Source organism: Abramis brama (genome assembly GCF_963993115.1).
Source record: "Abramis brama genome assembly, chromosome: 2".
Taxonomy (NCBI): Eukaryota; Metazoa; Chordata; class Actinopteri; order Cypriniformes; family Leuciscidae; genus Abramis; species Abramis brama.
Window position 1 is genome coordinate 34,844,189 of NC_139964.1, and position 25,161 is coordinate 34,869,349.

Here is a 25,161-nt window from a genome sequence, read left to right on the forward strand (position 1 = left end):
CTCTGAGCACTTCTGAAATGCACCTGGCAAGAGAACAAATTTGCATTTTCATTCTTTATCGGAGTAAAATGTGAATGCATGTCATTAAGCAGGAGAGATGCAATTACATGGCGAAAGGAGAAAGTCCTCCCACACACATTTTTACCTCCCAGAGAGGCATGTCAGAATTAATCAACCTGTGTCTGCAAATGAAAATCCTTGCTAAAAGCCTGGGACAGGTGACATGTAGTTTCGCTCTTTTCGATGCAAACTAGATTTCAATAATTTGGCCCATTTAGCTCTGCAAATTTGTCACGCTAAAGTGAAAGTTGTCATGAAAAGACTAAATAATCCATCAGCTGTCCAACTCTCAATGATACTTCATGACATTACCTGACAATGACACCGCCTTCAGTACAGCTTTTCGAAATCTGTTGTGGCCATCTTCATGTGTATAATTGCACCTGCCACATGAAGTAGATGCTTAAAAAATATGCTTTCAATGCCAAAGAAAAATGACATTTAATGCACTCAAAGACTCAGGGAGCCAGAAGATCACGCTGAGCCCGTGTGAATTGCAAAAAGAAACTCAAAGGCTTTCAATTGTGCAAATGATTTCCAGCACAAAGGGAGAACGGCATTCTAGAGCGATTCAGTTCAAAAATCACACATTAGCTCTCACAGAGGGGCGATAGATTTATCAAGACTGCCCAAAGGATAACATGCATCTTTCAAGTACACCATCGCCAGAGACGTGCAATTGAGCTGCTGTCGGTAAATGGAGCGTAGACAATGATGAAAATGTACAAATAAATTAACTACTACAAGGTAGTGTATTAGACACATATTTTCTGGGAGGGGGGAAGAGGACATCATCACATAAAGCAACAAATGGCTGACATTGCTCCGAGTGTAGCTGGATTACAAGGTGAACATGTTCCTGTGTTGTACACTTCTAAGACAAAGGCTGTGATAGATTTTGAAATGTTTTTATTTGCTCTGGTCCAAATACGGACCACGTATTCATAGAATCAGCTGAAAACAGTGTGCGCACGGTTGAGCCTGGAGGAAGGTGCTGGGCTCCGGCAGGGAGGGCAGTCTGTTTCTCACACTCTCCGTCTAACACGTTACAACATCTTCCTCTTCTCAAACTCCTGCAGAGAACAAGGAAGTGCAAACAGGAGTCAAACAAACATGATCAGCAAGGGTCCGCCTCGAATATGTCAGGGGTCTGTTATGCCGTTAGTTTGTGCGAGTCAACAGAGTTTACTGGTTTAAAGGGATGAAATGGACAATACAGAAGATAAATTAGGTGAATTAAATATGGAGATGGAGGGAAACATAAAAGAAAAGGATGAAAACAGAAAAATGATTCATAAGGCAGTCACCTGATCATTTAAAATCTTACCTAAAAACGTTTTATGTACTGTTTTTACTATGCGAAGCATTTTTCGAAACCCATTTAAAGTGCATTATTATTATTATTAAAACAAAAATAAGTTTTTCTTTTAATTTGATATTTGCGCATTGGTAACAAACCTCCTCTAGCGTTCATGCTTGGGGTTGCCAGGTGTCCCAAACAGAGCTTTTCTCTTAAAAGACTACATTTCTTTTCTGTTTTTTACTTAATCTTTGCAATCTGTGCATCCTCTCGACACTGCGGTAAAAGCGGAGATGATGGAAAACACAGACAAATATGTATGTTTGAGTTTAGCGATTTCCATTGCGATAAAGTGTCATACAGCCAGTCTGTGTGTCTACACAAGTCAGTTGATGTTGTTTGTGCGAATAAATCTACCATCATACATTCAGTGATGAACTATAATAAAACCAAACATGGATACCAACCATATTGTTTGTGCTTAGTACGGAATAAATACACTTTTAATGTAAATCGTTTGAAAACAACATAGCCACTGTATGCTATCAGTGTTTAGTGTATTAACGAGTATTGTTCACCAAAACCATGCATTAAGTATTGATTTACCATTTTATGAAGCTATCATAGTTGGTTAAATGAAGTGTGTGTGTGTGTGTGTCTACCATTTTTTAAATTGCTAGACTGTTCAGGCTTTATTTATTCATCTTGGCATCTCTAATAGTCTAATAGAATCTATAGCATTTTTTTTTTTTTTCAGATGTGGAAATGCAGAAAAGCTCCCTGCATTAAACAGGAGATGGCTTTGTGAGTCTCAGGTTTTGAGGCCATATAAAGGTTAATCGCACAGGAAAAAAAGGGGAAAAAACATTTACAGAAGCTGTGGGTAAACACATAAAGCTGTGAGAAATGCATTGTATGATACAAAGACAAATGTAGATTGTTCCAGTCAGGAATAGCTATTTACATAGTTAATTTACAAAGGCATACAGCTACAGGGTGATGCATTGTGCTTTTGAAAATGCATTTTCCTCAACTAAGGGTGACGGAATGGTGCATTTCAGAGAGAATTCCCTTATGCAAATGTCATGTTTTAGAGAGGAAGATGCTCAGGATCTTCAGTAAAAATACTTGAAGCTCTACTGCCATCTAGTGGTCAAGCAGTGCATTGTCTCCAGCACTATGAAATAATATTGCAGGAAATGGCCTTGAGTAACATAAGAAATTAAAAGGACAAATCCAGTGAAAAATGAACCTAGGGGTAATTAACACATGGTTACCGAGTCGATCGTTCCCTGCGATGCGTTTTCATGAAAATCGAATGTATAGAGTTTTATCTTTAAAAACAGATTAGCTCATAACACTAGTAAGTAAAAGTAAATCGCTAGTTAATACCACTAACATCTTGGAAAACAGTCTCGACTAGTCGAGTCACGAACGCCGTGCTACGTTAGATTTCACTATGCGTAATTCCTATCGACCAGCTCACTTAGCACGGCGTTCGTGACTCGATTAGTCGAGACTGTTTTCCAAGATGGCGAATGGCTGTAAACGCGTAATGTACTGTCTTTATAAAGTATCTTCTTATTAAACTGTCTGTACACTTACAAAGTTCTCAATGCTTTGGTTTGCATGTAGGGACCCTCATTATGCTACCGTGTTAGTGTGAGGCTATTTTGAGCCTTGTTAGTGGTATTAACTAGTGATTTACTTTTACTTACTCTGTGCCCCATATACTAGTGTTATGAGCTAATCTGTTTTTAAAGATAAAACTCTATACATTCGATTTTCATGAAAACGCATCCCAGGGAACGATCGACTCGGTAACCATGTGTTAATTACCCCTAGGTTCATTTTTCACTGGATTTGTCCTTTAAGTATTTGCTGTTGATTACATCATGTGTATCTAGTACACACTAGTAGAACTGGATGGTTTACTGAATATTCACAACATATTTGCAAATATTTTGTGATAGGCCTACATGTGAAATAAAATCAGGCATGTGATTGGCTAAGGACAAAAAAGCAGGAAAATATACTGAGACCCCCACCCCCCCCTTCTTTCTTTTTTTGAAATAAATCAATACTTTTATTCAGCAAGGATGTGTTAAATTGATAAAAAGTGATAGTAAAGAAGATTTATATTATTAGAAAATATTTTTTTTTATTTTGAATAAATGCAGTTCTTTTTAACGTTTTATTCATCAAATATTTTAGGCAGCAGAACTGTTTCCAACACTCATAATAAATCAGAATATTAGAATGATTTCTAAAGGATCATGTGATAGACCGGATGTCACATGCTGAAGACTGGAGTAATGATCCTGAAAATTCAGCTTTGCTTCACAGAAATAAATTATAATTTAAAGTATAATAAATTGAAAACCAATTATTTTAAATTGTAATAATATATCACAATATTAAAAAAAAAAAAAAAATCAGTATTTTTGATCAAATAAATGCAGGCTTGATGAGCAGAAGAAACTTGTACTGTACTGGCCTGTACTGTATTCCCCCCAAAACTGCACAACTGTAGGGTAAAACATTAATAAAAAAGTGATGATAAAAAATGCGTCTTAAAACTGACATGATTGTAACAAAATCACACAGTCTGGAGAACTCAGAACAACTGCTAAGGTAAAAATAACTGCCATGAAATTATAGTATCTTACTCCTATGCAATTAGATAAACTGTTCATTCACTACATCACTTTACCTCTGTCTTTATCCTCTTCTCTTCTTTCTGGCACTGTATCTATCGCAGACTATAATGCTCATTTATAATGTGTCACGTAAATTCGGCCATCCGTCACAATCAGGAAACTTTCACCGCGTCTAGAACTGGCGCGAGCTGCCAGGCCCGTTTCTACGAGCTGTGTGTTAAGCGCCCTCAAAAAAAAGCAATGCTGTCTACATTGGATGCGGCGTCGCGCACGCTACACAACAAATTACCAACAACTGATCGCGCGCGCGCTCTGTTTCTGACGCACTTCAAGCACTCGCTGGGCGGGGAAAGATTGCATCTCTCTGCCATCTGTAACCATGTTGACGTGCCGCCCGGTGTGGCCGCGATTCGCGGCGATTGTGGTTCCGTCCCGGGTTACCATGGTGACGGCTGTGAGATTACCCCCCCCACCCCCCGCCGCCCATTTTTATTTTTTTTTACAGATCTGCATGATTCACGTAGGTCACATTTTCAGGTCGGAAAATCCGGAATTCCGGATTAATCCGGAAAAATCACATCCCTGCAAAATGAATTATCGTGCATATTAAGTCATTAATTTTCTTTAAAAAATGTAAAGCGTTAAGATACTTGGCAAAAATGGATTAGATAGAATTTTTTTTATTTTTTTTATAAATTTCCATGAATTAGTTCAAATTGTCTGCTTACCTTAAGATTTAAAACACTGATTCAAAAATTTGTTTGTATCATCAGTCAAAAATCTTTACAGTGTGGCATTTTACACTATACTATACTTCTACACTTTAAATATTGCTGTAAACTACTCTGTATTGCTATTTTAAACATTTCCATTTTTTCAAGATGATTTTGTTTTCAAAAGTGATGGAAAAGCTGATGGAGTAATCATTACTCCAGTCTTCAGTGTCACATGATCCTTCAGAAATCAATCTAAAATGCTTATTTGGTGTGCAAGAAACATTTATTATTATTTTGTTGAAAAAGTTTGTGCAGCTTAATATTTTTCAGAAATATTTATATTTTTCAGGATTGTTTGATGAATAGAAAGTTCAAAAGAACAGCATTTGACCGCAATTTAATGCATCCTTGCTGAATCAAATTATTACCACAATCTTGCTGAACCCAAACGTTTTTAACAGTAATGTACATCTAATTGTTCTTTTGTTCACTTAAAAGTAAACATCAAAAGTGATCATTACTTTACATAAGTATATACTTAATACTAATACTTAACATATTAAAAGCGTTCACATAAAGGGTTAACCAAAAAAAATCTAAATTCTGTCATTAATTATTCATCCTTGTGTCGTTCCAAACCTGTAAGACTTTCGTTCATCTTCGGAACACAAATATATTTTTTAAAGAAATCTGAGAGCTTTCTGTCCCTCTGTTAAAAGCCAACGCAATTACCACTTTGACACTTCAAAAAGTTCATTAAGAGATAGTAAAACTATCCAATCTAATTGAGCGGTTTAGTTCAAATTTTCTAAAGAGACACGATCGCTTTATATGATGAACAGATTGAATTTAGGCTTTTATTCACATAAACATTCATCAACACACATCAACACACATCAGTTGTGGTAGACGGAAGCTCAAGCGTGTTCGCTTGACGTGCGAGAACCAATGAGGTTCATTCTTGTGTTTCCATTACGTTTGAGCTTCTCCAAGAACCAATGAGGTTCATTCTCTCGGGTCAAGCAGTTTCGGTTGAGCTTCTGCTTATATTCGCTGATCAGTGTTTATATGTGAATAAAATATTAAATTCAATCTGTTCATCATATAAAGCGATCGAGTCCCTTCAGAAAATTTGGACTAAACCGCTCAATTCATATGAATTAGTTTTACGATCTCTTTATAAACTTTTGAGACCAGAAAGGTCTCAGATTTCATCAAAAAGAACTTCATTTATGTTCCGAAGATGAACAAAAGGTATTACGGGTTTGGAACGACATGAGGGTGTGTAATTAATGACAGAATTTTCATTTTTGGGTGAACTAACTCTTTCATTTTAAATCTGATGTGGTCAAAATGATGCATAAAAAGAGATACTGAATAGAGTCATAAAGCTGACAAATATTTCTTGGCTATATCATCCAGGCATAAACACAAGGAATAATCAGAGACACTGTGGGATAAAGGTTGATGCATCGTGAGTTGTAACATGTGTGTGTGATAAACTGGAGAAAAAGCTTTGAGGCGTGCGTATGTGGCATCATTATTAAATCGGCCAATGAGATAAACAGAGATGTATGAACACAATGGGCTGCAAAATTAACAACCAGCCAGAGTGTTTTTCATCATTACTTCCAATGATTACAAATTAGAATCCAGGGGTGTGGTGGAAGAGGAAAGAAAATGGTATTGATGCAGAGGAAGGAGCGTTTGCTAGTGCTGATAATGAAAGGCTAAAATGATGAATGAGTATAATACACGCTTTCACTTTTTATACATCTTGTTAAAAGCGCTGGCTGTGTTAAATTGAGATAAAGAGGCAGAGCTGCTAACTCACCAATATAAATGGAGCTTTGTTCATTTTCTCTCTTGCGGTGTAGCTTTCTATTGAATATCTTACGGTAAAAACTGCTGTGATTGTCTAAGGGGCCCTTTATATTAGTCACTGTTTGGCCCACAGCACACTTTAAAAAGAGTTTTCAGCAAGCTGACCTCACTGTGAGGATTCAAACTAAAAGGAGGGAAATAAAAAATACAAATAGATTTTTTTACTAAAAAGAACGTCTTTAATGGCTTGCTCACTGCATGCTTGAGTTTGCAGAAGCTAAAAACAGTTGAGCATTTAGACAGTGAGGTGTGAGCTCTGTGGTGACTCTTACAGCTCACACAGAGAGAAAACGGTCTCACCTTGAATATGGTGCTGCCCAGTTGAGCCGGAGACATGCTGACGACGACTCCAGCCGACTGCAGCGCGGCGATCTTCTCTTTGGCACCCCCCTTGCCTCCAGCAATGATGGCTCCTGCGTGCCCCATTCTCCTTCCAGGAGGGGCGGTCAAGCCAGCAATGAACGACACCACTGGCTTAGCATTGGCACCCTAAAGAGTAAAAAAAAAAAAGACATAAGTTAAAAGACCTTTTTTTTTTTTTCTACGAGATTAATACTTATATCCAGCTAGGATTCGTAAAGACTTTTACACTGTTACAACTTTTGCTTTCCCACAAGAAAGTTTGCATTTACTCGCAAAACTTTTGCATTTCCTGGAGAAACGTTTTGTTCACTCGCAAAACTTTTGTCTTCCCCCAAGAAATGTTGTTTGCTCGTAAAACTTTTGCGTTGCCCCAAAAAAGTTGCGTTAGCTTGTAAAACTTGTGTTCCCCCAAGAAGCACTGTGTTTGTTCGTAGAACTTTTGTTGCTCCAAAAAATGTTGCGTTTGCTTGTAAAACTTTTGTGTTCCCCAAGAAACGTTTTGTTGCCCCAAAAAAACATTGTGTTCACTTTAAAAACGTGTGTTCCCCTAAGAGCTCCTTAGTTTTCAACATTGATAATAATAAGAAATGCTTCTTGAAATTGTTGAAATAAATGCAACCTTGGTGAGACTTCTTTACTAAAACATTCTTTTAAATCTTAAAAAATCTTTTTTTAAACTGACTTGTGTGCGTTTATACAAAATTGGTCTTGGGTATCACAATGTACACCAAAAATGTGTTTAATTTGACCACTGCTTTAATGGGTATCCATTAAAATAACTATGGTCATAGTGAAGCTAAGTAAGGCCTACAAGAATAATATTTTGAGACAATTACAGGAAGTGAGTCTCTATTTTTATAGACTTGTAAATAAGAGGCAAAGATAAGTGCAGGGGCTTTTAGATGGTGCATACTGTGCTCAAAATTGGCATTACAAAGGAGGCAGATCAAGGCATCTAATAGCGTGTGTGGGAGTAAGCAGATGGGCAGACAGTGGTTAGAGTCTGTCATTTAATACAATCTCACTTTCATGGAAGGTAATTTGTCATGTCCATGCCAATTAACTGCCATCGCTGATGGACTATCATGCTCAGGCTGTTTTTTCCTCATTCCAACCATATTTTGTCCTCATGAATGACATCATAATTCCAGAGTGGGATGTGGGCTGTCGTAATCGCACCAGCGTGGGGCAACAGGTGGATGAGAGTGTCTAGAATGAAATGGTAGACTAGTATTTTGGATGTTTTTATGGCCGTTTTGACAGCTTTTCTTAGAAAGGCTGAAATACTAAGCTAAATAGGGGGAGGAAGCATATATCTGTAATGACAGCCACTCAAAAAACAAACAAAAAAACCCCAAAAAACGGTGTATTCTGATAAAACTGTCATCTTATAATTATATTACAGAAGATATTTTTCAGTTGTATACTTCTGGGGGTTCCTGTCCTGTGTCAGCTGAACTATTGCCAGAGATCAATAGGAATGCAAATGGATTGTTTTCTACGGTGTAATAGACCTCCCTGGGCTCAAATGGAGCCAGCACTAATTCAGACGTGCCCATTAGAATCTCACAAGAGGGAAGGTTCCTAAACTTCACAGGCAATTTTTGATTTCACTAAAAACTTTTAATGGGAATGCAAACTTGAGGTAGAGACGATGAAATGAATGTGACCGCCAGTCAAAGACAGTCTAACCTAATACTTGATAATCTTCAACTACCCGCTAACATTATAATGCGCCATTATAAAGTCTTCGGTTCAAAGCTCAAGCTCTGCTCAAGCTGTTCATGTTCATGCAGCCGACTGCAGACTAAAGTCTAATCTGGGAAGATTACGATAATGAACTGAGGTAATTACATTTTGCTCATGCACAAAACCTTGAGAGAATGCTGAAATGGAACGCCATCCTTTCATTTTGAGCTCCTTTTTTGTTGAATGACAATGACTTTCTCAAACACTCTCTAGACAACCCTATTTTAAAGTAACCCGAATGCTGTCATTATTTACTCGCTGTTGTTGCGAAAATTCAGTGAACATGTTTGGAACCATATGTGGATGAACAGATAATGACAGAATTGTAATTTTTGGGTGAGTGATCTCTTTAGAAGTGTACAAATTGAAAAATAGATGATAGATATGCAATGAACGTTTGCAGAAAACACAATTTGTCAGGTTTCCATGTTAACTATTGGAAAGCTTCCTCTCGATCATTCAACAGCTCCCAATATTGTCGCGGTGACTGTGGACTGCAAGTGGATCTTAATGGGCAACGTTCCCTAGGTGACAAATGTTAGCAATAAGCAAAAACAAGCACATAGCTGACAAGCACATGAGAGGAATATTCATATCAATATGCTAATTTGGCTGAAAAGCAATTTTGCAGTTTGCCTTGGAAATTCTGACACAAGGACTTACTGGTGTATGCGTTTAGTAGGGAGTTGATAAATTGACAGAAAAGAGGAAAACGGGGTGCTCACACCATTATTTGCACAATGCCACCGCAGCTAATAAAAATAAATAAAAGTACCAGATATGGATCCAACAGGAAGTGTGGGGTCCTGAAATGTGCTGTGAAGTTATGGGATTGGACCATGAGCTCTGTCACTACTATTATTCCAAAAGAAAAAAAACAGACGCTCTTCCTAGGCCAGTCTTAAAGGGTTCATACAACAACATAAATCTGACATAACTTTTTCAAGAGCTAATAGTCTACAAGCTCCCGTATGGATTGCCGCTTCCATTACCGCCTAGAACCAGATGTATCATCCCTTGTCCGCACTTCTTAATGAGACTGGCGTGCGTTTAACAGTCTGATCGATTCAGGTCTTGTTAACAGCGGCACAAACGGAAAATTTCATAACTGCCAAATGCTTCTCCCAAGGCTGAATCCACTGGATGAAATGTAGCATGACCATGTATTGATCTCCATTATTCATGGCCAAGACCATCTTTGGAGCATTCACTTAAAAACTACCTTGCTGCGGTAATGAGAAAAGTTTACCTGAAAGGACCAATTTCACACAATCTGCAACTAGTCGGTGAGGAATAATTCAATTCCCCCACTAATTTAATTGACAGGCCGGAAAAGAGGAAAGTTTCACAGCACTAATGCGTGCTCAAAGAGCTACATGCTCGCTTTTCTCAGAGTACACTAAAACGCTTAATGGTTTATGCAACTGTGAAACTTCTCAACAATGCTGAAAATTGCAGGTTGACATTCGCCATGTCAGTTCAATTTAAATGTGGCAACAATAAGAACGAGCTCTTTAAAACAGTCTGATTCACCGGATGGAGAAGAGGCTATTTGAACACGAGGCACTTGTTCATGCAGTTAACATATTCAGAGCGATTTGCTTGATTTTCGTGGGGTTACCGCGCCCCTCCGCTGCCACGCTCTCAGACTTGAGTTCCATCTGAATAACGTCTGGCTGTCTGAGTTCCTCTTGAGAAAATGGACTTTCGTGCGTCATTTTGCTGTACGCAATTTGGCACAATCAGCACGGCTGAAACTATTCCATGAGTATTTCTCGTGCCAACGCTTGTTTTTCAACATCACAGACAGAAAAATTCTCCCAATGCAAGAAACTTGTAAATGCATCAGCTCTCTCTATGGCTCTCAGACTGGAGGAATAAATTTGACATGCTTAATGATGACACAAACTGAGGCGCTGTTAGAGGAGTGGGGGAGGTCTTTGATTGTGAGTGAAATTCAACCAGGCTGGTCCAAAGATCACAATAAAAACCCTGTAGATATTTCTTCACAGCCAAAACAGATCAAAGAGCAGTTGGAGGCTGTTTTCTCATTCACAGAAACAATGTAAGCTCAGGGGTGAGTAGCTCCAGCCAGCAAAGAAAGAGGAGCTCCATGTGAGGTGAGGGTTCCTGTTTGTTGGAGAAAGCTGCCGATATCCAGAAGATGAAAAACATTGTGTAGGTCCCAAGGGCGAAGAAAAAATAAGCATTGATTCATGGGTCTAACAGTGATTCATGAATGAATAGCAGTGATTCTTAACCTTTGAGTGGTGTGTGTGGAAGATCTTAAAGGCAGTTCACCAAAAATGAAATAACAAAACCAGCATCAAATATGCATGAGATGTCTTTTGAATGGATAAAATAGCTTTCTGTGATGAACAGACGGAAATATCAAACCTCATTTGCATGTTTAAATATGACATCTGATGTCAATGACGCCAAACATCATCAGTTCTCCATGTCTCATAAAAGATCACGACTTGTTAAATTTGAATGTGTCCCTATTTGAACTGTGCTACTGTGGAGGAGATGTTTTCCATTGACTTACAGCCTACATATTACTCTGTTCCTCACACAAAACTATTATATGACTTCAGAAGACTTGAGTATAGTGAAAGAGTCAAATGGATTACTTTTATGAAGCTTGACAGCCCCTGGTCTCTATTCAGTGTTAATGGTTTAGAAAAAGAGTATTGTGAACATCCTGACTAACATTTCCTTTTGTGATTGACAGAAGAAAGTATATGGGTTTGGATGAATGAAGAGGGTTCATTTTAGGGTGAACTATTGCTTTAACTCTACCTGTATACAGCCAGAAATATTGTTTATTTTACATGCATTTGCTGAACAAATTTGACCTAAAAAATACAAATAAAATAAAATGCATTGCTGGAAGTTAACCAACAACTGGAGGTTGCTGTTGTAGAAAAATTTGGAGATAGCACAAAGATAGCCTTGTGTTATGAGGGTAAGGAAGTAAGTGTTAAAAGGTTGAGGTAATATTATAAGACACATTCAGACATATAACCTTTACATTTAACAGCATTTCTCAGTTAAGAAATCATGTGTGAACATTAGAAGCAGCTTACAGAGTTGTGCTGTTTCAGGTACTCTGCCGCATTCTCTTCTGCATCTCCTCCAATCTCCCCAATCAGAATGATGCCTTCGGTTTTTGGGTCCTGCAAGAACACCTCCAGGCAGTCAATGAAGTTAGTGCCATTAAAAGGGTCTCCACCGATACCTGAAAGAAAAGACACTTTATTCAAAGACCTCTCTGCACTAAACACTTCCTGTTGTCTAGGCAGATGTATTATAATGGATGACTGATGGCTAGTTTGCCATACCAATGCACAGAGACTGGCCCAGACCCACTTGGGTCGTCTGATGTACTGCTTCATATGTAAGAGTGCCCGATCTAGATACAATGCCTGTGAAAATAAAGGGGAGAATAGAGCAAGATAAAGATAAATTGCAATTTTATAATGTAATTTGTGTTGTTAATTGAACATATTCATTTAGTACAACTAACTATTAGATTAAAAAAACATGACTAACAATTTAAATTTGCACACTGCAGTACTTAACTGGCAAAGGTTCAAACATATGATTACTTAATAGGTACAGTATATTACTCTAATAGTATTAATAGTAATAATAATTAATAGTAGAGTACTATTCTTCAGAGCTCCTCAAAAACTTGTGGTATCTGTCTATTGATGTGACGGCACAGCCCTGCAGTTTAAAATTCCTTGACAGAGCACTGATGAGAAGTTATCTGCACCGCTCTCTTTTTAGCAGTCTGAACACTGCGTTACGGTCTACATCTGAGTTCATGTTCGAGCAGAGACTTTTCATCATCCCTGACATGGTGAGACACACTTACAAATCCGACACATTAAAAGGGTCCATCTCAAATCGAGATCCTGTGGCTCTGTCTGTCTGATGCTTATTTTATGAACTTGAAGACAAGAGGAATGCTAGGATCTTTTAAGATCCTATTCAATCCGTATGTGAGCTGCTCCAGTGTCAAACTCTTCTGGAAGGATGACTGTGGGAGTTTACTTTGTCATAAAAAAGGTGTCATCCAGTGGAGCTCTTACCAACTCTTCCTTTCTTGTGGATGTGTCCAGGCATGATCCCAATTTTGCACTCGCCAGGCTGCAAGTAGAGAAAAGAAAAGTTTAAATTATATATTTTACTTTAGGCAATTAAAAATTACAAGCAGTAGGTTTTGAAGTAAACATAAAATCAAAAATGACCCAATTCAATACACATTCCAGGGGGCATATATATATACACAATAAAGCCGCTCAGAGTAAAATGTTAGTCGTAAGTGTGTCAAAATTCTAAGAATTAGGTAATTTTATTTTTATTCCTAGACTTAAGAATAAGTGTGATTCATTAAGCTTCCTATGTGTTAAGATTAGGTCTCAGCTCCTAAATTAATTAAGAGTGCTGGAGAGGTGTCCTAACCTAGTTAGGAGAAACATGATGGCAGCAGAGAGGAGGAGACCACACACTTTAATTTCACAAACTTCGTCAATTTCAAACCAATTTGAGCCCGATTCAGACCCTGACAATATTAAAGGTCAAGAGGATCGTCCAGAACGGATTTCACAGGACGTTTAAGTTTATGTTTTCTGTAATTTTATACATTATAGATACAATGTTATCCATCATTTAATTGTGATATTTGTCAGAAAACTAAGGTGATGCAAATAGTAACTGATGAACAACCATGGTTAATTTTCCTAAGGAGCGGTGAACCGTCTTACAAAAGCGAGAGCTTACACAAGCAACAGAAAACAAAGCTGTTCTCCATAAAATGTGCAGCGCACAGATAAACGTTTGGGTGTATCTGTTTAGGAACAGTGTTTAAAATAAATTAACCACTTTAAGTTCGTCAGAGTTTTGGAAACGTTCTGGAAAAAACAGTGTCTCTTTGACATAGCAGCAGCTCAACCAGGCCTCGTCCACTTTTTTGTGTATTCCGTTGGTGTGGATTATTTAAATGAGTAACAATGTGACTTCATAAGACCCGGAAAAATCATGTTGTAGTCCAAACAATCTAAGTGTATCCATCCATGATAAAAGTGCTCCACACAGCTCTGGGGGGGACAATAAAGGCCTTCTGAAGTGAAACGATGCATTCATGTAAGAAAAATAACCATATTTAAAACTTTATCGACTAAAATAACTAGCTTCCGGCAGACGGCCTATGCAAGTCGACTTGCGTCAAAAGAGTAAGTCAAAAGTTTTTCTTAATGTTTTTGCTGATTTTCTGAATGCTGATTTGCTGCTCAAATTTTTTTTTTTAATCAATTCTGAAAACAGTTGCATTGCTAAATATTTCTGATTCTAAGAATCTTTGATCAATAGAAAATTCAATAGAACAGCAGTTAGTTGAGATAGAAATATTTTGAAATATTGCAAAAATGTTTTACTGCCACTTTATCAATTTTAACATGTCCTTGCTGAAAAGAAGTACTAATTCCTTAATAAATAAATAGATAAATAAATAAATAAATATTTTTTTATATATATATAAAGTCACAACCTAAGTTTCCACAACCGAATATCCTGATTAATCTGTCACATTACGGAAGTAAAATGGGTTGTGAATGTGTTCCACATTGACTTTAAACAGTGTTTTTAAGAGAGACAGTGTTCAAAGAGTGGCTTCTTTGTGTTAAAATGACATCTACAATTTTGCCAACTTCGACCATATGCCTTCTCTTCAAAACTTACAGCATTTTAATCTCATAATACAAATCCTGTGTTAGTTGACTAAGGTTTCCAAAAACCTGTGTGGGTACAAAAAAACAAAGGTAACACTTTAGTTTAGGGTCCAATTATCACTATTAACTAGTTGCTTATTAGCATGCATATTGCTAGGATATTGGCTGTTTATTACTACTTATAAAGCACATATTAATGTCTTATTCTGCATGAGCTTATTCTACATCACTTAATAACACTACCTAAACTTAACAACTACCTTACTAAATATTAATAAGCAGTAATTAGGAATTTATTGAGGCAAAAGTCATAGTTAGTTAATAGTAAGAATTGGACCCTAAACTAAAGTGTGACAAAAAAAAAACAGCATAAGTGCAGCTCTCACGTTGATGACACCGGGACAGTTGGGGCCAACGAGGCGGGTCTTGTTCTGGCGGAGCAGCTTGTGTTTAACCCGCACCATGTCCTGCTGAGGGATTCCCTCTGTGATGCAGACAGCTAGTGGTATCTCTGCGTCAATTGCTTCGATGATGGCGGCTGCAGCGAAAGGGGGCGGCACGTAGATCACGGTGGCTTCAGCCCCGGTGCCATCTTTAGCCTAAAAAACAAATTAAGAATCATTCACAGAACTAAAAAAATACTTGGTCAAACATCCAATTTCAGTATTTCAGTTGCAGTTGGGCTTTATTTGAAAGTGTTTAAACTGATAAGGATTAAACAACCAGCCTCTGGCCTTTAACACTTCTGTTACGGTTGGCATTGCCTGCTCTAAATAAGTCCCCTTAAATGTCCCTAAGTACCCTCAGAGAATCAGACCAGCTGTCCAAAAAGTAACTGTGGCTCAAAGGAGACTGTCAGCAGTCACACAGGCCATTACCTCCTTTACAGAGTTGAAGACTGGCAGACCCAGGTGTGTTTTGCCCCCCTTGCCTGGGGACACTCCTCCTACTAAGTGAGAGCCATAGTCCAGAGACTGCTGACTGTGAAAGGTGCCCTAGAGACAGAGAGAGAAAAAAAAGATATCATTCAGTGAAGGAAAGAGATGAATTTGGCTTACTGGCAGCATAGTCAGCTTGTAATGTATTAACATTAAATGGGTCACATCACAAAACAAAAGGAAAATCAGGTTTCCTTTTGAGTAAAAGATCTTGGTGTACTATGAAAACATATAGTAACTTTGAGAATGAGAACACAAAACTTCATCCCCTGTCCAAAAAGATTGTTTGTTGATACAAACTACTCATTCTGAACAGACAGATACTATCATTCCTAAACATCAAAAGAACTAAAGATATAAGTGAAGTGTGTGAAAGTTCACTAAACCTTGAGCCATTTCTGCTCATGTGAAGCACCTGTTGTTCTGCAAATCTTAGCAGTAGAAGGAGTGGCTGAAATGCATTTTTAACCAGGTCCATGATCATTTTATTCAATTTCATCTTAACCATTAATACAGCATAATTTTTGATTGGTTTGTGACCACACAACAACTGATATGTTGTACACTTTTCAAAGAAACTGCTAATAAAAAACGTTAACGTTTGTATTGAACTCAAAAGCAAACCCGCTGCCAGAGCATGAGCAGACCAAAGTGCAAAGGTGGTCTTTCTCAAAAGGCAGAAGTAGAAAAGAAAAAAAGAGTTGTCAAAAGAAAAGAAAAAAGTGTCAAAGAGTGTGTGGGAAAATGGCTTTGAAAAAAAATACACACAAGTATAAAAATTATAGACAATGTACAGTACATGGACCTCAATAAAATAGAACAAATTAAAATAAAGTAAAATATAAATAAAACAAACAAAGAGTAAATGGACCTTAATAAAATACAACAAACTAAAATAAAACAAATAAAAAAAAAAAAGTCTGTAACATTTTAAATTACATCTGTATAACTAACATGTGACACACTGCTGGAACACAGAACCCAAGCCATAACACAAAGAAAAAATATTTTGCGTAATGGTCACGCATAGCATATTTTATGCACGATTTTGCAAGATTTGCAGTATGTAGATAAATCAGTTTAGCTTGGTTATTAAATTACAGACTAAATGTAAAGACACTAATGTGGAACATGATATATATACTTTCCCAGCATGCAGCCCAGAACATAGACTTACAAATGCACTTTCATTATTTGAAGCACTAAAATAAAAATGTATCAGTAAAATACTATTTACCCATGATTAGGGATTTGAACAGTCTGTGAAAATGGTGCGTCACGAACTTTAACCTTCCATTCCCGCTATGTCCATGTTAATTATTACAAATTATTTTGAAACATCACAGATAAGTCCAAAGATAAGGGTCGCCAGTATCACGTCAATATCTACCACTGTAATGTTTTAAATATAATTAGAAAGAATGAGGAAACCTGGCACGTTTCCGATCCATTTCCCCTCCGAGCGTCCCCTTGCCAACTTTTCTACCATCATTTGTTCTCATACTTTCATTAACGCTGAAGTGCTGAGCTAACTTTGCCGTTTCTCCTGCACGCTGCCTCCGTTAACAGTGTAGCGATTAATTTGAGGTATGGTTTGCTTATGTAGCCGAACAGCAAAGTTAATATGCCGCGATGACACTCTAGTCATTCCTCATCCCCTTCTAATTATAATGAGTGTTCATTAAAACTTCATCTAATAACCCTTTATTATGGTAAAGAGCCGTTTGTAAGAGGGTGAAGGAGAGTTAGAGAAATGCAATGAGAGATTGGAAATAAATCACAGGGGTGAGAAAAGCAAGGTTATTAGATGTCTCTCCTCCTTTCATAATAAAATAAAGCATGAAAGGATAGTACATTTAAAACCCAACACATGTATAACAATATTCTTTAAAGCGGTCACGTCATATTTTTATTTTATACATTTAAATTGCCCCTATTATAAAGGTTCTTTAGGTAGGAGACCAAAAACAACAGGTTTGCATACATGAAAGGTCAAAAAACACTTTAATTTTCTCATAATATACATTGCAGACTACCTTATTTCTTAAAGGCTGAAAAAGGGTTCGTTGGAAAATTCAGTCTGTCTAAATCCCTGCTTTCCGTGAGCCTAGTCTGCTCTGATTGGATCAGACGGATGATTGGTCTACCTCTCGGAAACAAAACGCCTATTACCATAACTGAATTTCAGCTCTGGAGGCTTCCTCAGTACTTGTATACACAGTGATACGATCAGGAACGATGGCGTGAGTTTTTCCGTATCAATTCCAACACGAGTCGTCATCCTTTTGAAGTGCAGCAATGTGGATTCGCAGCGTTTTTTCGAACCAAACTCTTCCAGGCCTCGGCTACAACTACAGTGTTTGACGGCGACTTAAAGTAAACATGGTTTGCGGGCAGCCAATGAAGACCATAGGCTGGCATTATGTAAAATTGGTATAGGTATAGATAGGTATGAAACAGGAAGTGAGACTGGAATTGTCGACGACTCGTTTCAGGAGCCAATAACTCTATTTGTTGTGCACTTTGATCTTAAAAGCTTTACAGACCTTTTACATTCACAAACAGATATATTACACACTGCATGAAAGGTAACATTTGAAAAAGCATAATGGGGCACTTTAATATACTGTTTTAGAAACAAATGTATTTGTTATTTATTGAATTCATCTTTTTTTCTTTCTTTTTTTTATGGTTTCCTCCCACTTGTGTTTTTTAGAGGCATCAAAAACCACTTTGCATTCAAAATGTTGTGGCCAACATAATTACTAACGAGGAAGAGAGACTGACCACTGTAGCGTTCAGTTCCTAAAAATTATGTGCAAAATTATAAATTCATAAGCATGCAGGCTTTACATCCACCTCGTCAGATTCATCTGTTCTGTGGCTCACTGTTTGCAAAACCTGATTTATCCACTTAATATTCATATTTTGGGTTAAATAAAACTTTGGCTTTATCGACAGGATCTGTGACATGATGTTAATTACCATAAAAATGATTTCGAATCGCTCAGTTTGTGAAACAAAAAGTGTCAAAACAACATTTATTATTGTTCATTTCGTTGCTGAGACCTCTGTTATATACCTAAATTAACACACACAAAAAAAAGCTTATTGAGATATTTAAATGGTAGGCAGTCACGCTACAGATAATGTTTAGTGAAGTTTTATTCAGGCATAAAATGAAAGCTGCGTAGACTAAAAGATCGATATTGTCAAAAATTCCCTATCATCCACACAGTTGGCATGTTTACCTGTTGTAGTTTATCCAAAATAGACGGCAAAACACGCCATCGGAGAAGCGCTAATTAAACGCCCCCATTGCGGTCACTGATTTCAGCCTTCCAAAACTGTTTCGACTGAAAATACATTTTCAAATACTTTTGGTTGTGGAAATTTCAGTGCATCTCTACATTTAACCCCTTATGGTCAGGTATGGTGAGTAGATGATCAAGTTCAAAATACAGTGAGATTTCCTGTTATTGCTCAATTCTCAGCCAGTCTCCTGTCATTCAAGTGAGCCACAACCAATCAAATATTGGTTACTTCAATCAGCAACTAAACAAAAAGGTACTAAAATGAAATAAAATAACTAAAATGAAACCAGAACTTTTCACATATTTGGGCTGAAATGCAGGCTGTTTTGTGGTGCATAGATTCAGATTCAGATTATTTTATTTAATGCCATGTCAGCACTCAAAGCTATTTTCATGGCAAAAATACAAATATCATATAAATACAATAAAAAAATAAAATAAAAAATAAAGACAGCAAGTCATATTATATAAGATTTTTTAAATTAACACATGATAAAAAAATCCAAAACCTTTTCAGGCATAATCTCATTAAATATGTCCTTAAGTGAAGTAACTTCATAAAAGAGCATTCTGCTTGTAATAAGTCCAGGACAATCCAATAAAATATGTTTAACAGATAAGGGAATTTTACAAAACATGGATAGAGTTGGATCTTCACCCTTAAGCAAAAAAGCATGGGTCAAACTTGTGTGACCCACACGACATCTAGTGTAGACAACTTGATCAAGTCTAGTTTTAAAATTGATAAAAACTCTGTTTGTAATTTCCGGATTAGTTCCATACAATTTATTATTCTTGTACATATTCCACTCTTCTTGCCACTTATTTAAAATATATCGATTAATAATCGGTCTCATATCTGAAGGAGGAATTTTGGGGTGCATAGGCTGGGGTTACACACCTGTTTTCCTGTGAAGCCTTGACAGATGACCTTAGTGTTCTTGTCGATGTAAAGGTTCTTCCTGTTTCCAGTATAACAGTGTCTCACCCCAGCCTGCTGCACTGCAAATACAAAGACAACAGCAGTGGAATAAGTCAATACATACACATCCAAAAGTGTATGAAACATTTAAGAGGATTTTTTACAATCTTAGCGAAGTCTGCATGACCAAATGTTGCTGTTTGTATAAATATTGGATTTCTTGTTTTCATTTTGTGTCCAACACACCTGCCTGCACACTAAATGCAAAGCCAACTTGGCAGCTATATTAGTAAACTTAGTTTAGGCCTAAGAAGAAGTTGTTGGCTTCTCTTTCACATTACTCTATTCGTTCCCTACAGTGTCTGATGTCCAAAGGTCATGCTGCCTTGACCTCTCAAATAGTTTAGAAATAACACAGGGTTGGAACAGACGACAACAGTTGCAAAGCACCAAGCTGAACCAAAAAATCCAATAAGTTTATCAGTGATCGGCGAACAGTTTTGACTCTTGAATGACATAACAGAACAGAATAGGACTTCAAGACAATAGGCTATTGATCACAGCTGACAGCATTAAACAGCCCATCCACATTTCTCTAGGTTAAAGTTCACCTAAACCACTCGTAGACAAGGGGTTTTCAATCTTTTAGATGCCATGGACCCCCAATATGATCATACTTCCAACAGATGTGCATATTGCATTAAACTGTAATCTAATTAAGTTCGTGATTTACGGTTCTTAAAAAGCACATGCAGTGTATCACAAAGGGAAGTTAGTCAACACTGCTTTCTGTTCAGCTGGAGTGAAAACTCCATTATTGACAGACAACTGAATTGCACAAGACTGGAAGAGTTAACCAAAAGTTTCAAAAATGGCAACACCCTTTCACAGACATTGTAAAATGCTCAGAGCATTTTGATTTTCTACATTGTTATTATTATAGAATAAAACTAAGTATTTAAAATGTTACGCACATACAGTCAGTGAAGTACAAGCAACCACACACCTACATGTCACACTGTCAACACGCGTTCAGCAGACTTAATATAAAGAATAGTGCCATCCTAGTTGAGGATAACTGTTGCAAAGACAAAGACAAGTCTCTGTCCCTTCCAGCATATAAATTAGCACTAAGTTACATCAAATGATAGTCCTGTGTCTGTTATCTTCAAAGTTACCCAGATACTATCATTAACATAGCAGAGACATTTTAAAAAGACAACCTCGTGACGAGGTTGAAATTAAACACATTTACCAGTACAGGTCACCCGTTGATATAAGTCCACTGATATGTTACATTTGGTGCTGAAAACAGCAACACAACAGCATTAGCATTAGCTGACTATGTGTGTTTAATCGAAATAGAAATAAATAAATGACTCCCACGTTTTCAATGTCTGCTGGAACAAAGTCAAAACAAAGACAGAGATGTGTTTAAAATGTAACAACACTCGTGTTCGTTTTACTTACAGAGGAACCGGGCAAACAACCTGCTATGAGACATCTTCGGTCATTCACCAATGACACCGGACAGACATGGACCTAAACGTCAGCGTACATAGTAGTCCTGCTAGATGCCTGAAGAGATATAATCGCCTTCATACGGGACAAATGCATTTTTTACAGTCTGTGGGTAAATTACATCTAAAACACACTATAGCATTACATGCGACTTTAGGAAAAAATGTAACTCTGTATTTAGAATTAATCCATGACAACGGGCATTATTTGCTTAAAAGCGCAAGGAATGCTGGACAATGTTGTTCTATATAATATAATATAATTAATTTAACTATTTGCAGTACTACACCACTAAAAGAAAGTGATATTAATACACAGTATCCATATTTTGATTTTATTTACAGTTAAAAAAAAAAAACTGTAAATGAAGGTTAAATGAAAAGAAATAAGAAGACAGAAAGACACATTGTGAACATGACCACCCAGTCTACTAATGATCCACATGATTGCAAAAATAAAATTTTAATAGCTTCCATTTTCTTTTCAAAATGAAATTTCTGTGAATAGGTTGGGGGTAGAACTACAAATAATGAATTATTTTGTACAAATTAAACATTAAAAATGAATGAATGAATGAATGAATTGTGCCAGGAGTAAAATTACAATTTACAATAAATTGTATGCAAGCAATGTCAGGCTATTTATGTACAAAAAAAGTAAATAAAAATAATAATACTAAAAATTGTATTACATCATGCAACTCAAATTGTATGGTTCTTGATTGAATGTTGGAGAAATCTATCCTATATATTGTTTAACAGTACTCTGTGTGATATTTTAAAAGATACATCTCTGACTTTATTAATTATATAGTATTTGTTTGATATTGTCCAGACCCCTTTCCTTGTACAAAAGAAAGTAAAGAGCTATTAAAAACTGAAAGCAAGTGGCGCGGTGACAGACGGGCCAATCGCGCTCAACCAACTCTGCAGATGGTGATTGGTTGACGCTTTTACGGGGCGTGGTGCACTTACGCTTATTCACAGTCAAAGTATATTCTACGTATATTCTTCCAGCCTTGAACATAGATACCATATATAAAGGCTAGATGTCTCGTGCTCGCTGCTGGCCAATGGAGGTCGACGTCCGCACGTGGCGGCCATCTTGCCACAGTGTGCTCGCTCACTCGTTTAATGGTGCATGTACTTTTAAATAACCATAACTTGCTCAATTTGCTACCGATTTTCAAACGGTTTGGTTTGTTATAAACGTCAGAGATGTAGTTATGACACTGCATACATACAGTGCATACATATGAATAATTATAACATACATGTTCAAGCATTCGGAATTATAGCCACGTTAATAACGTTTGTAAGAAACCAAACCGTTTGTAAATCCGTCAAGATTTCAGCAAGATGATTTGTGTGCATGCTGATCATTCACCTTAATGCACAGCTTCACTGTGACAAGATGGCCGAACGGTGATGCCGGAAGTGACTGCGCCATAAGACATCTGGCGTTTATATATGATTTCTATGGCCTTGAATAGTCGCTCTTCAAGAGCAAACGGAAACGACTACGCAAGTGCACTAACGCGATGACGTAGAACGTCTCAGGAAATATTCTCCTGTTGGGTCTCTCAATTAGAAGCGCACAAAGTCATTCAAGATGGTGTTAGAAAGTATCTCCAGGATTATCAAAATGCAACTTCCAACCTACCTCAAGAAACTGCCCATTCCAGAATCAATCGGAGATTTTGCGCGACTGACAGGTATGTGTTTCATCATCATACAAAATGTCACAAGCGTAGGTGGAAAGTTACGCGCGCATGCCTTCATGGAAAGAGTTATGTACTGTATGTGTCTATGTTTTGCATCTATTAAACACTCAAATAACGCTTAAATAAGTAATTGGTTGCCTGCACGTGTTTCTAGGTAGGAAAAAATACATGTTTTTGTGTTATCTTTCACCTGTTTTCATACAATTGCATGAGAAGATTCTCATGAGGCAGTGCTTTTTTCAAGTGATTCCACAAAGCAACGACCGGTGTGTGTCTATTTTAGAAATGTGTGAAGAACAAAACACGCAAAGCATCTGATAGCATGCTTTGCCTCTAAGAGGCATGATTTATTGTAGTATTATAGATGATGGCACAAGAAATGCAGAAATATTTGCATCTGTAAGTTAAATATGTTAAAGTTTTTTGTACAGATACCTAAAATGACCAATCTTCAGGGTCCAGCAACTGTTATTGTGTAATGCAACAGTTCATCGCTAATGCACATGTGTGCAAATATAAAAAGTGTATTAATCACTGAATATTACTTAATCTGACATGCACTTATTTTTCCACTGCAAGCGGAAGAGCTCTCACTATGTTGTCATTAAGTATATGATAAGTTCTAACACTGTGTCTCAGTTTCAGAGTGGTTGCGGCTTCTGCCATTATTGGGGATTTTGGCTCTGTTGGGATATCTGACCATCCGGCCCTTCCTGCCCAAGAAGAAAAAGCAAAGAGACAGTCTAATAAATCTGAAGATCCAAAAAGAAAACCCTAGAGTGGTGAATGAGATCGACATAGAGGACCTGAGGACTCCAAATGTTTGTTACTGTCGCTGCTGGCGATCTAAAACGGTAGGAATGCCTGAGAGAGAAAATGTTTTGCGTAGAAAATCAGTTTATCTAGGTAATATTAAGTGGGTGATATTTTTTTTCCCTAGAACTTTTGCGGTAAAGTGGTTCAACTATCAAAACATGCTGTAGAAGCACCAAAGGGGGGAAATTAATATGGAACAACTAAATTCTGACTTATTGGCACAAAACAAAACCTTGATTAACATTATACTTGGAGCTTAATGTAATAAGTAATAAAACATTTATGATATGACCACTTTTTAACTGTTAATTTGTGTGGAAATGTGTGATTTTCTGCTTCCTCTTTGAGAGTGTGAGTTTTGTCAAAAGTCTTGTCACTTATCAGCAGTTAATTTGTTTTTTCTTATCTTGCAGTTTCCTGTTTGCGATAAATCGCACATAAAGCATAATGAGCTGACGGGGGACAACGTTGGTCCACTTATTCTTAAGAAGAAGACTCTGTAGCCCACCTGTTTTGGCTCGGAGTAGGACAAAACTCTGTTATTTCAGTTTTTTTTTTTTTTAATGCATGTTTTTCTCCATGGAAAAACTTGCTGTAATTTCATTTGTTGTACTTACCGCAAACTTTTTCCAACTTATTGTGATTTAGTTTTTGTTACATTGTTGTGTTTTTCTTTTTGTTATAGGCTACTTGGCGAATGTAGTTTTGACTTTTGTGTGCAATATAATAGGACCATAAGGAAAAATGGCGGTCATCGTTGCTAATCAATCTTTGTGGCCATGAAAGTGTCTTTTCCAATCTTAATCTACATCTAGATTCAGTTTTAACTAAGTTGCCTTGTACTAATACTATTTTATGTGCGTTTGACATTTTGTAAGACAACAACAAAAATTATACTTTTAACTTTTCAATGTAAAGTACATTATTAGGATTTGCTCATGCTTTTCCTTTTCGACACAGCATTATTCCTAAACCGACAATAGTTCTAAAATGTTTGCTAAATTATTTTAACATTTTCAAGTTCAGGATACTAAACTTGACTTTTGTTCGTATACCTACAGACATTTCCCGTTGCACTTTGGTCACAGCTGTTATTACACATCATTCATATATTACAACATTTATCATAATGTATCAAAGAAATGTGCCCTCTTTTCTCTGTCCACCTGAACCAACATGCTGCGACAATTACAATTCATAGTGTGTGTGCTATTCTTCATATTCAAAGTTATAAATAGTTTGACAATCCCAATCTTTTTTTCTTGTGGCACTTGGTTTTGTATTTTATACACTCTTGTTCATAGAGTTCATGAAAATTACATTTGTATGATAACTGGAATGTGCCTAACAACTTTTATAAAATAAAAGGTAACCAAACGTGTTTTATCTTCCTGAAAATGATTTTTACTCTATTTTTCTGAGTGTGACTGATGAATGTGTGTTGCCATGTAACAGTC

The 25,161-nt window shown here is 37.0% G+C and overlaps 2 protein-coding genes across 2 annotated transcripts; one reads left to right on the forward strand and one right to left on the reverse strand.

The window, feature by feature from the left end:
* Positions 1-662: 662 nt before the first annotated feature.
* On the reverse strand, positions 663-21,360 carry suclg1 (succinate-CoA ligase GDP/ADP-forming subunit alph). The gene is made up of 9 exons (XM_084102718.1): positions 21,115-21,360; positions 19,624-19,724; positions 15,349-15,465; positions 14,857-15,069; positions 12,833-12,890; positions 12,077-12,160; positions 11,822-11,973; positions 6,921-7,109; positions 663-1,133 (listed from the first exon to the last, which is right to left on the reverse strand). Exons 1-9 carry the CDS (start codon positions 21,146-21,148, stop codon positions 1,107-1,109), a joined length of 975 nt encoding a protein of 324 aa, XP_083958844.1. The 5' UTR covers positions 21,149-21,360; the 3' UTR covers positions 663-1,106.
* A 1,212-nt stretch (positions 21,361-22,572) lies between these two features.
* cisd2 (CDGSH iron sulfur domain 2) lies at positions 22,573-25,085 on the forward strand. The gene is made up of 3 exons (XM_084103240.1): positions 22,573-22,879; positions 23,528-23,742; positions 24,118-25,085. The coding sequence occupies exons 1-3, from the start codon at positions 22,777-22,779 to the stop codon at positions 24,205-24,207; spliced, it is 408 nt and encodes a 135-aa protein (XP_083959366.1). The 5' UTR covers positions 22,573-22,776; the 3' UTR covers positions 24,208-25,085.
* Positions 25,086-25,161: the final 76 nt, after the last annotated feature.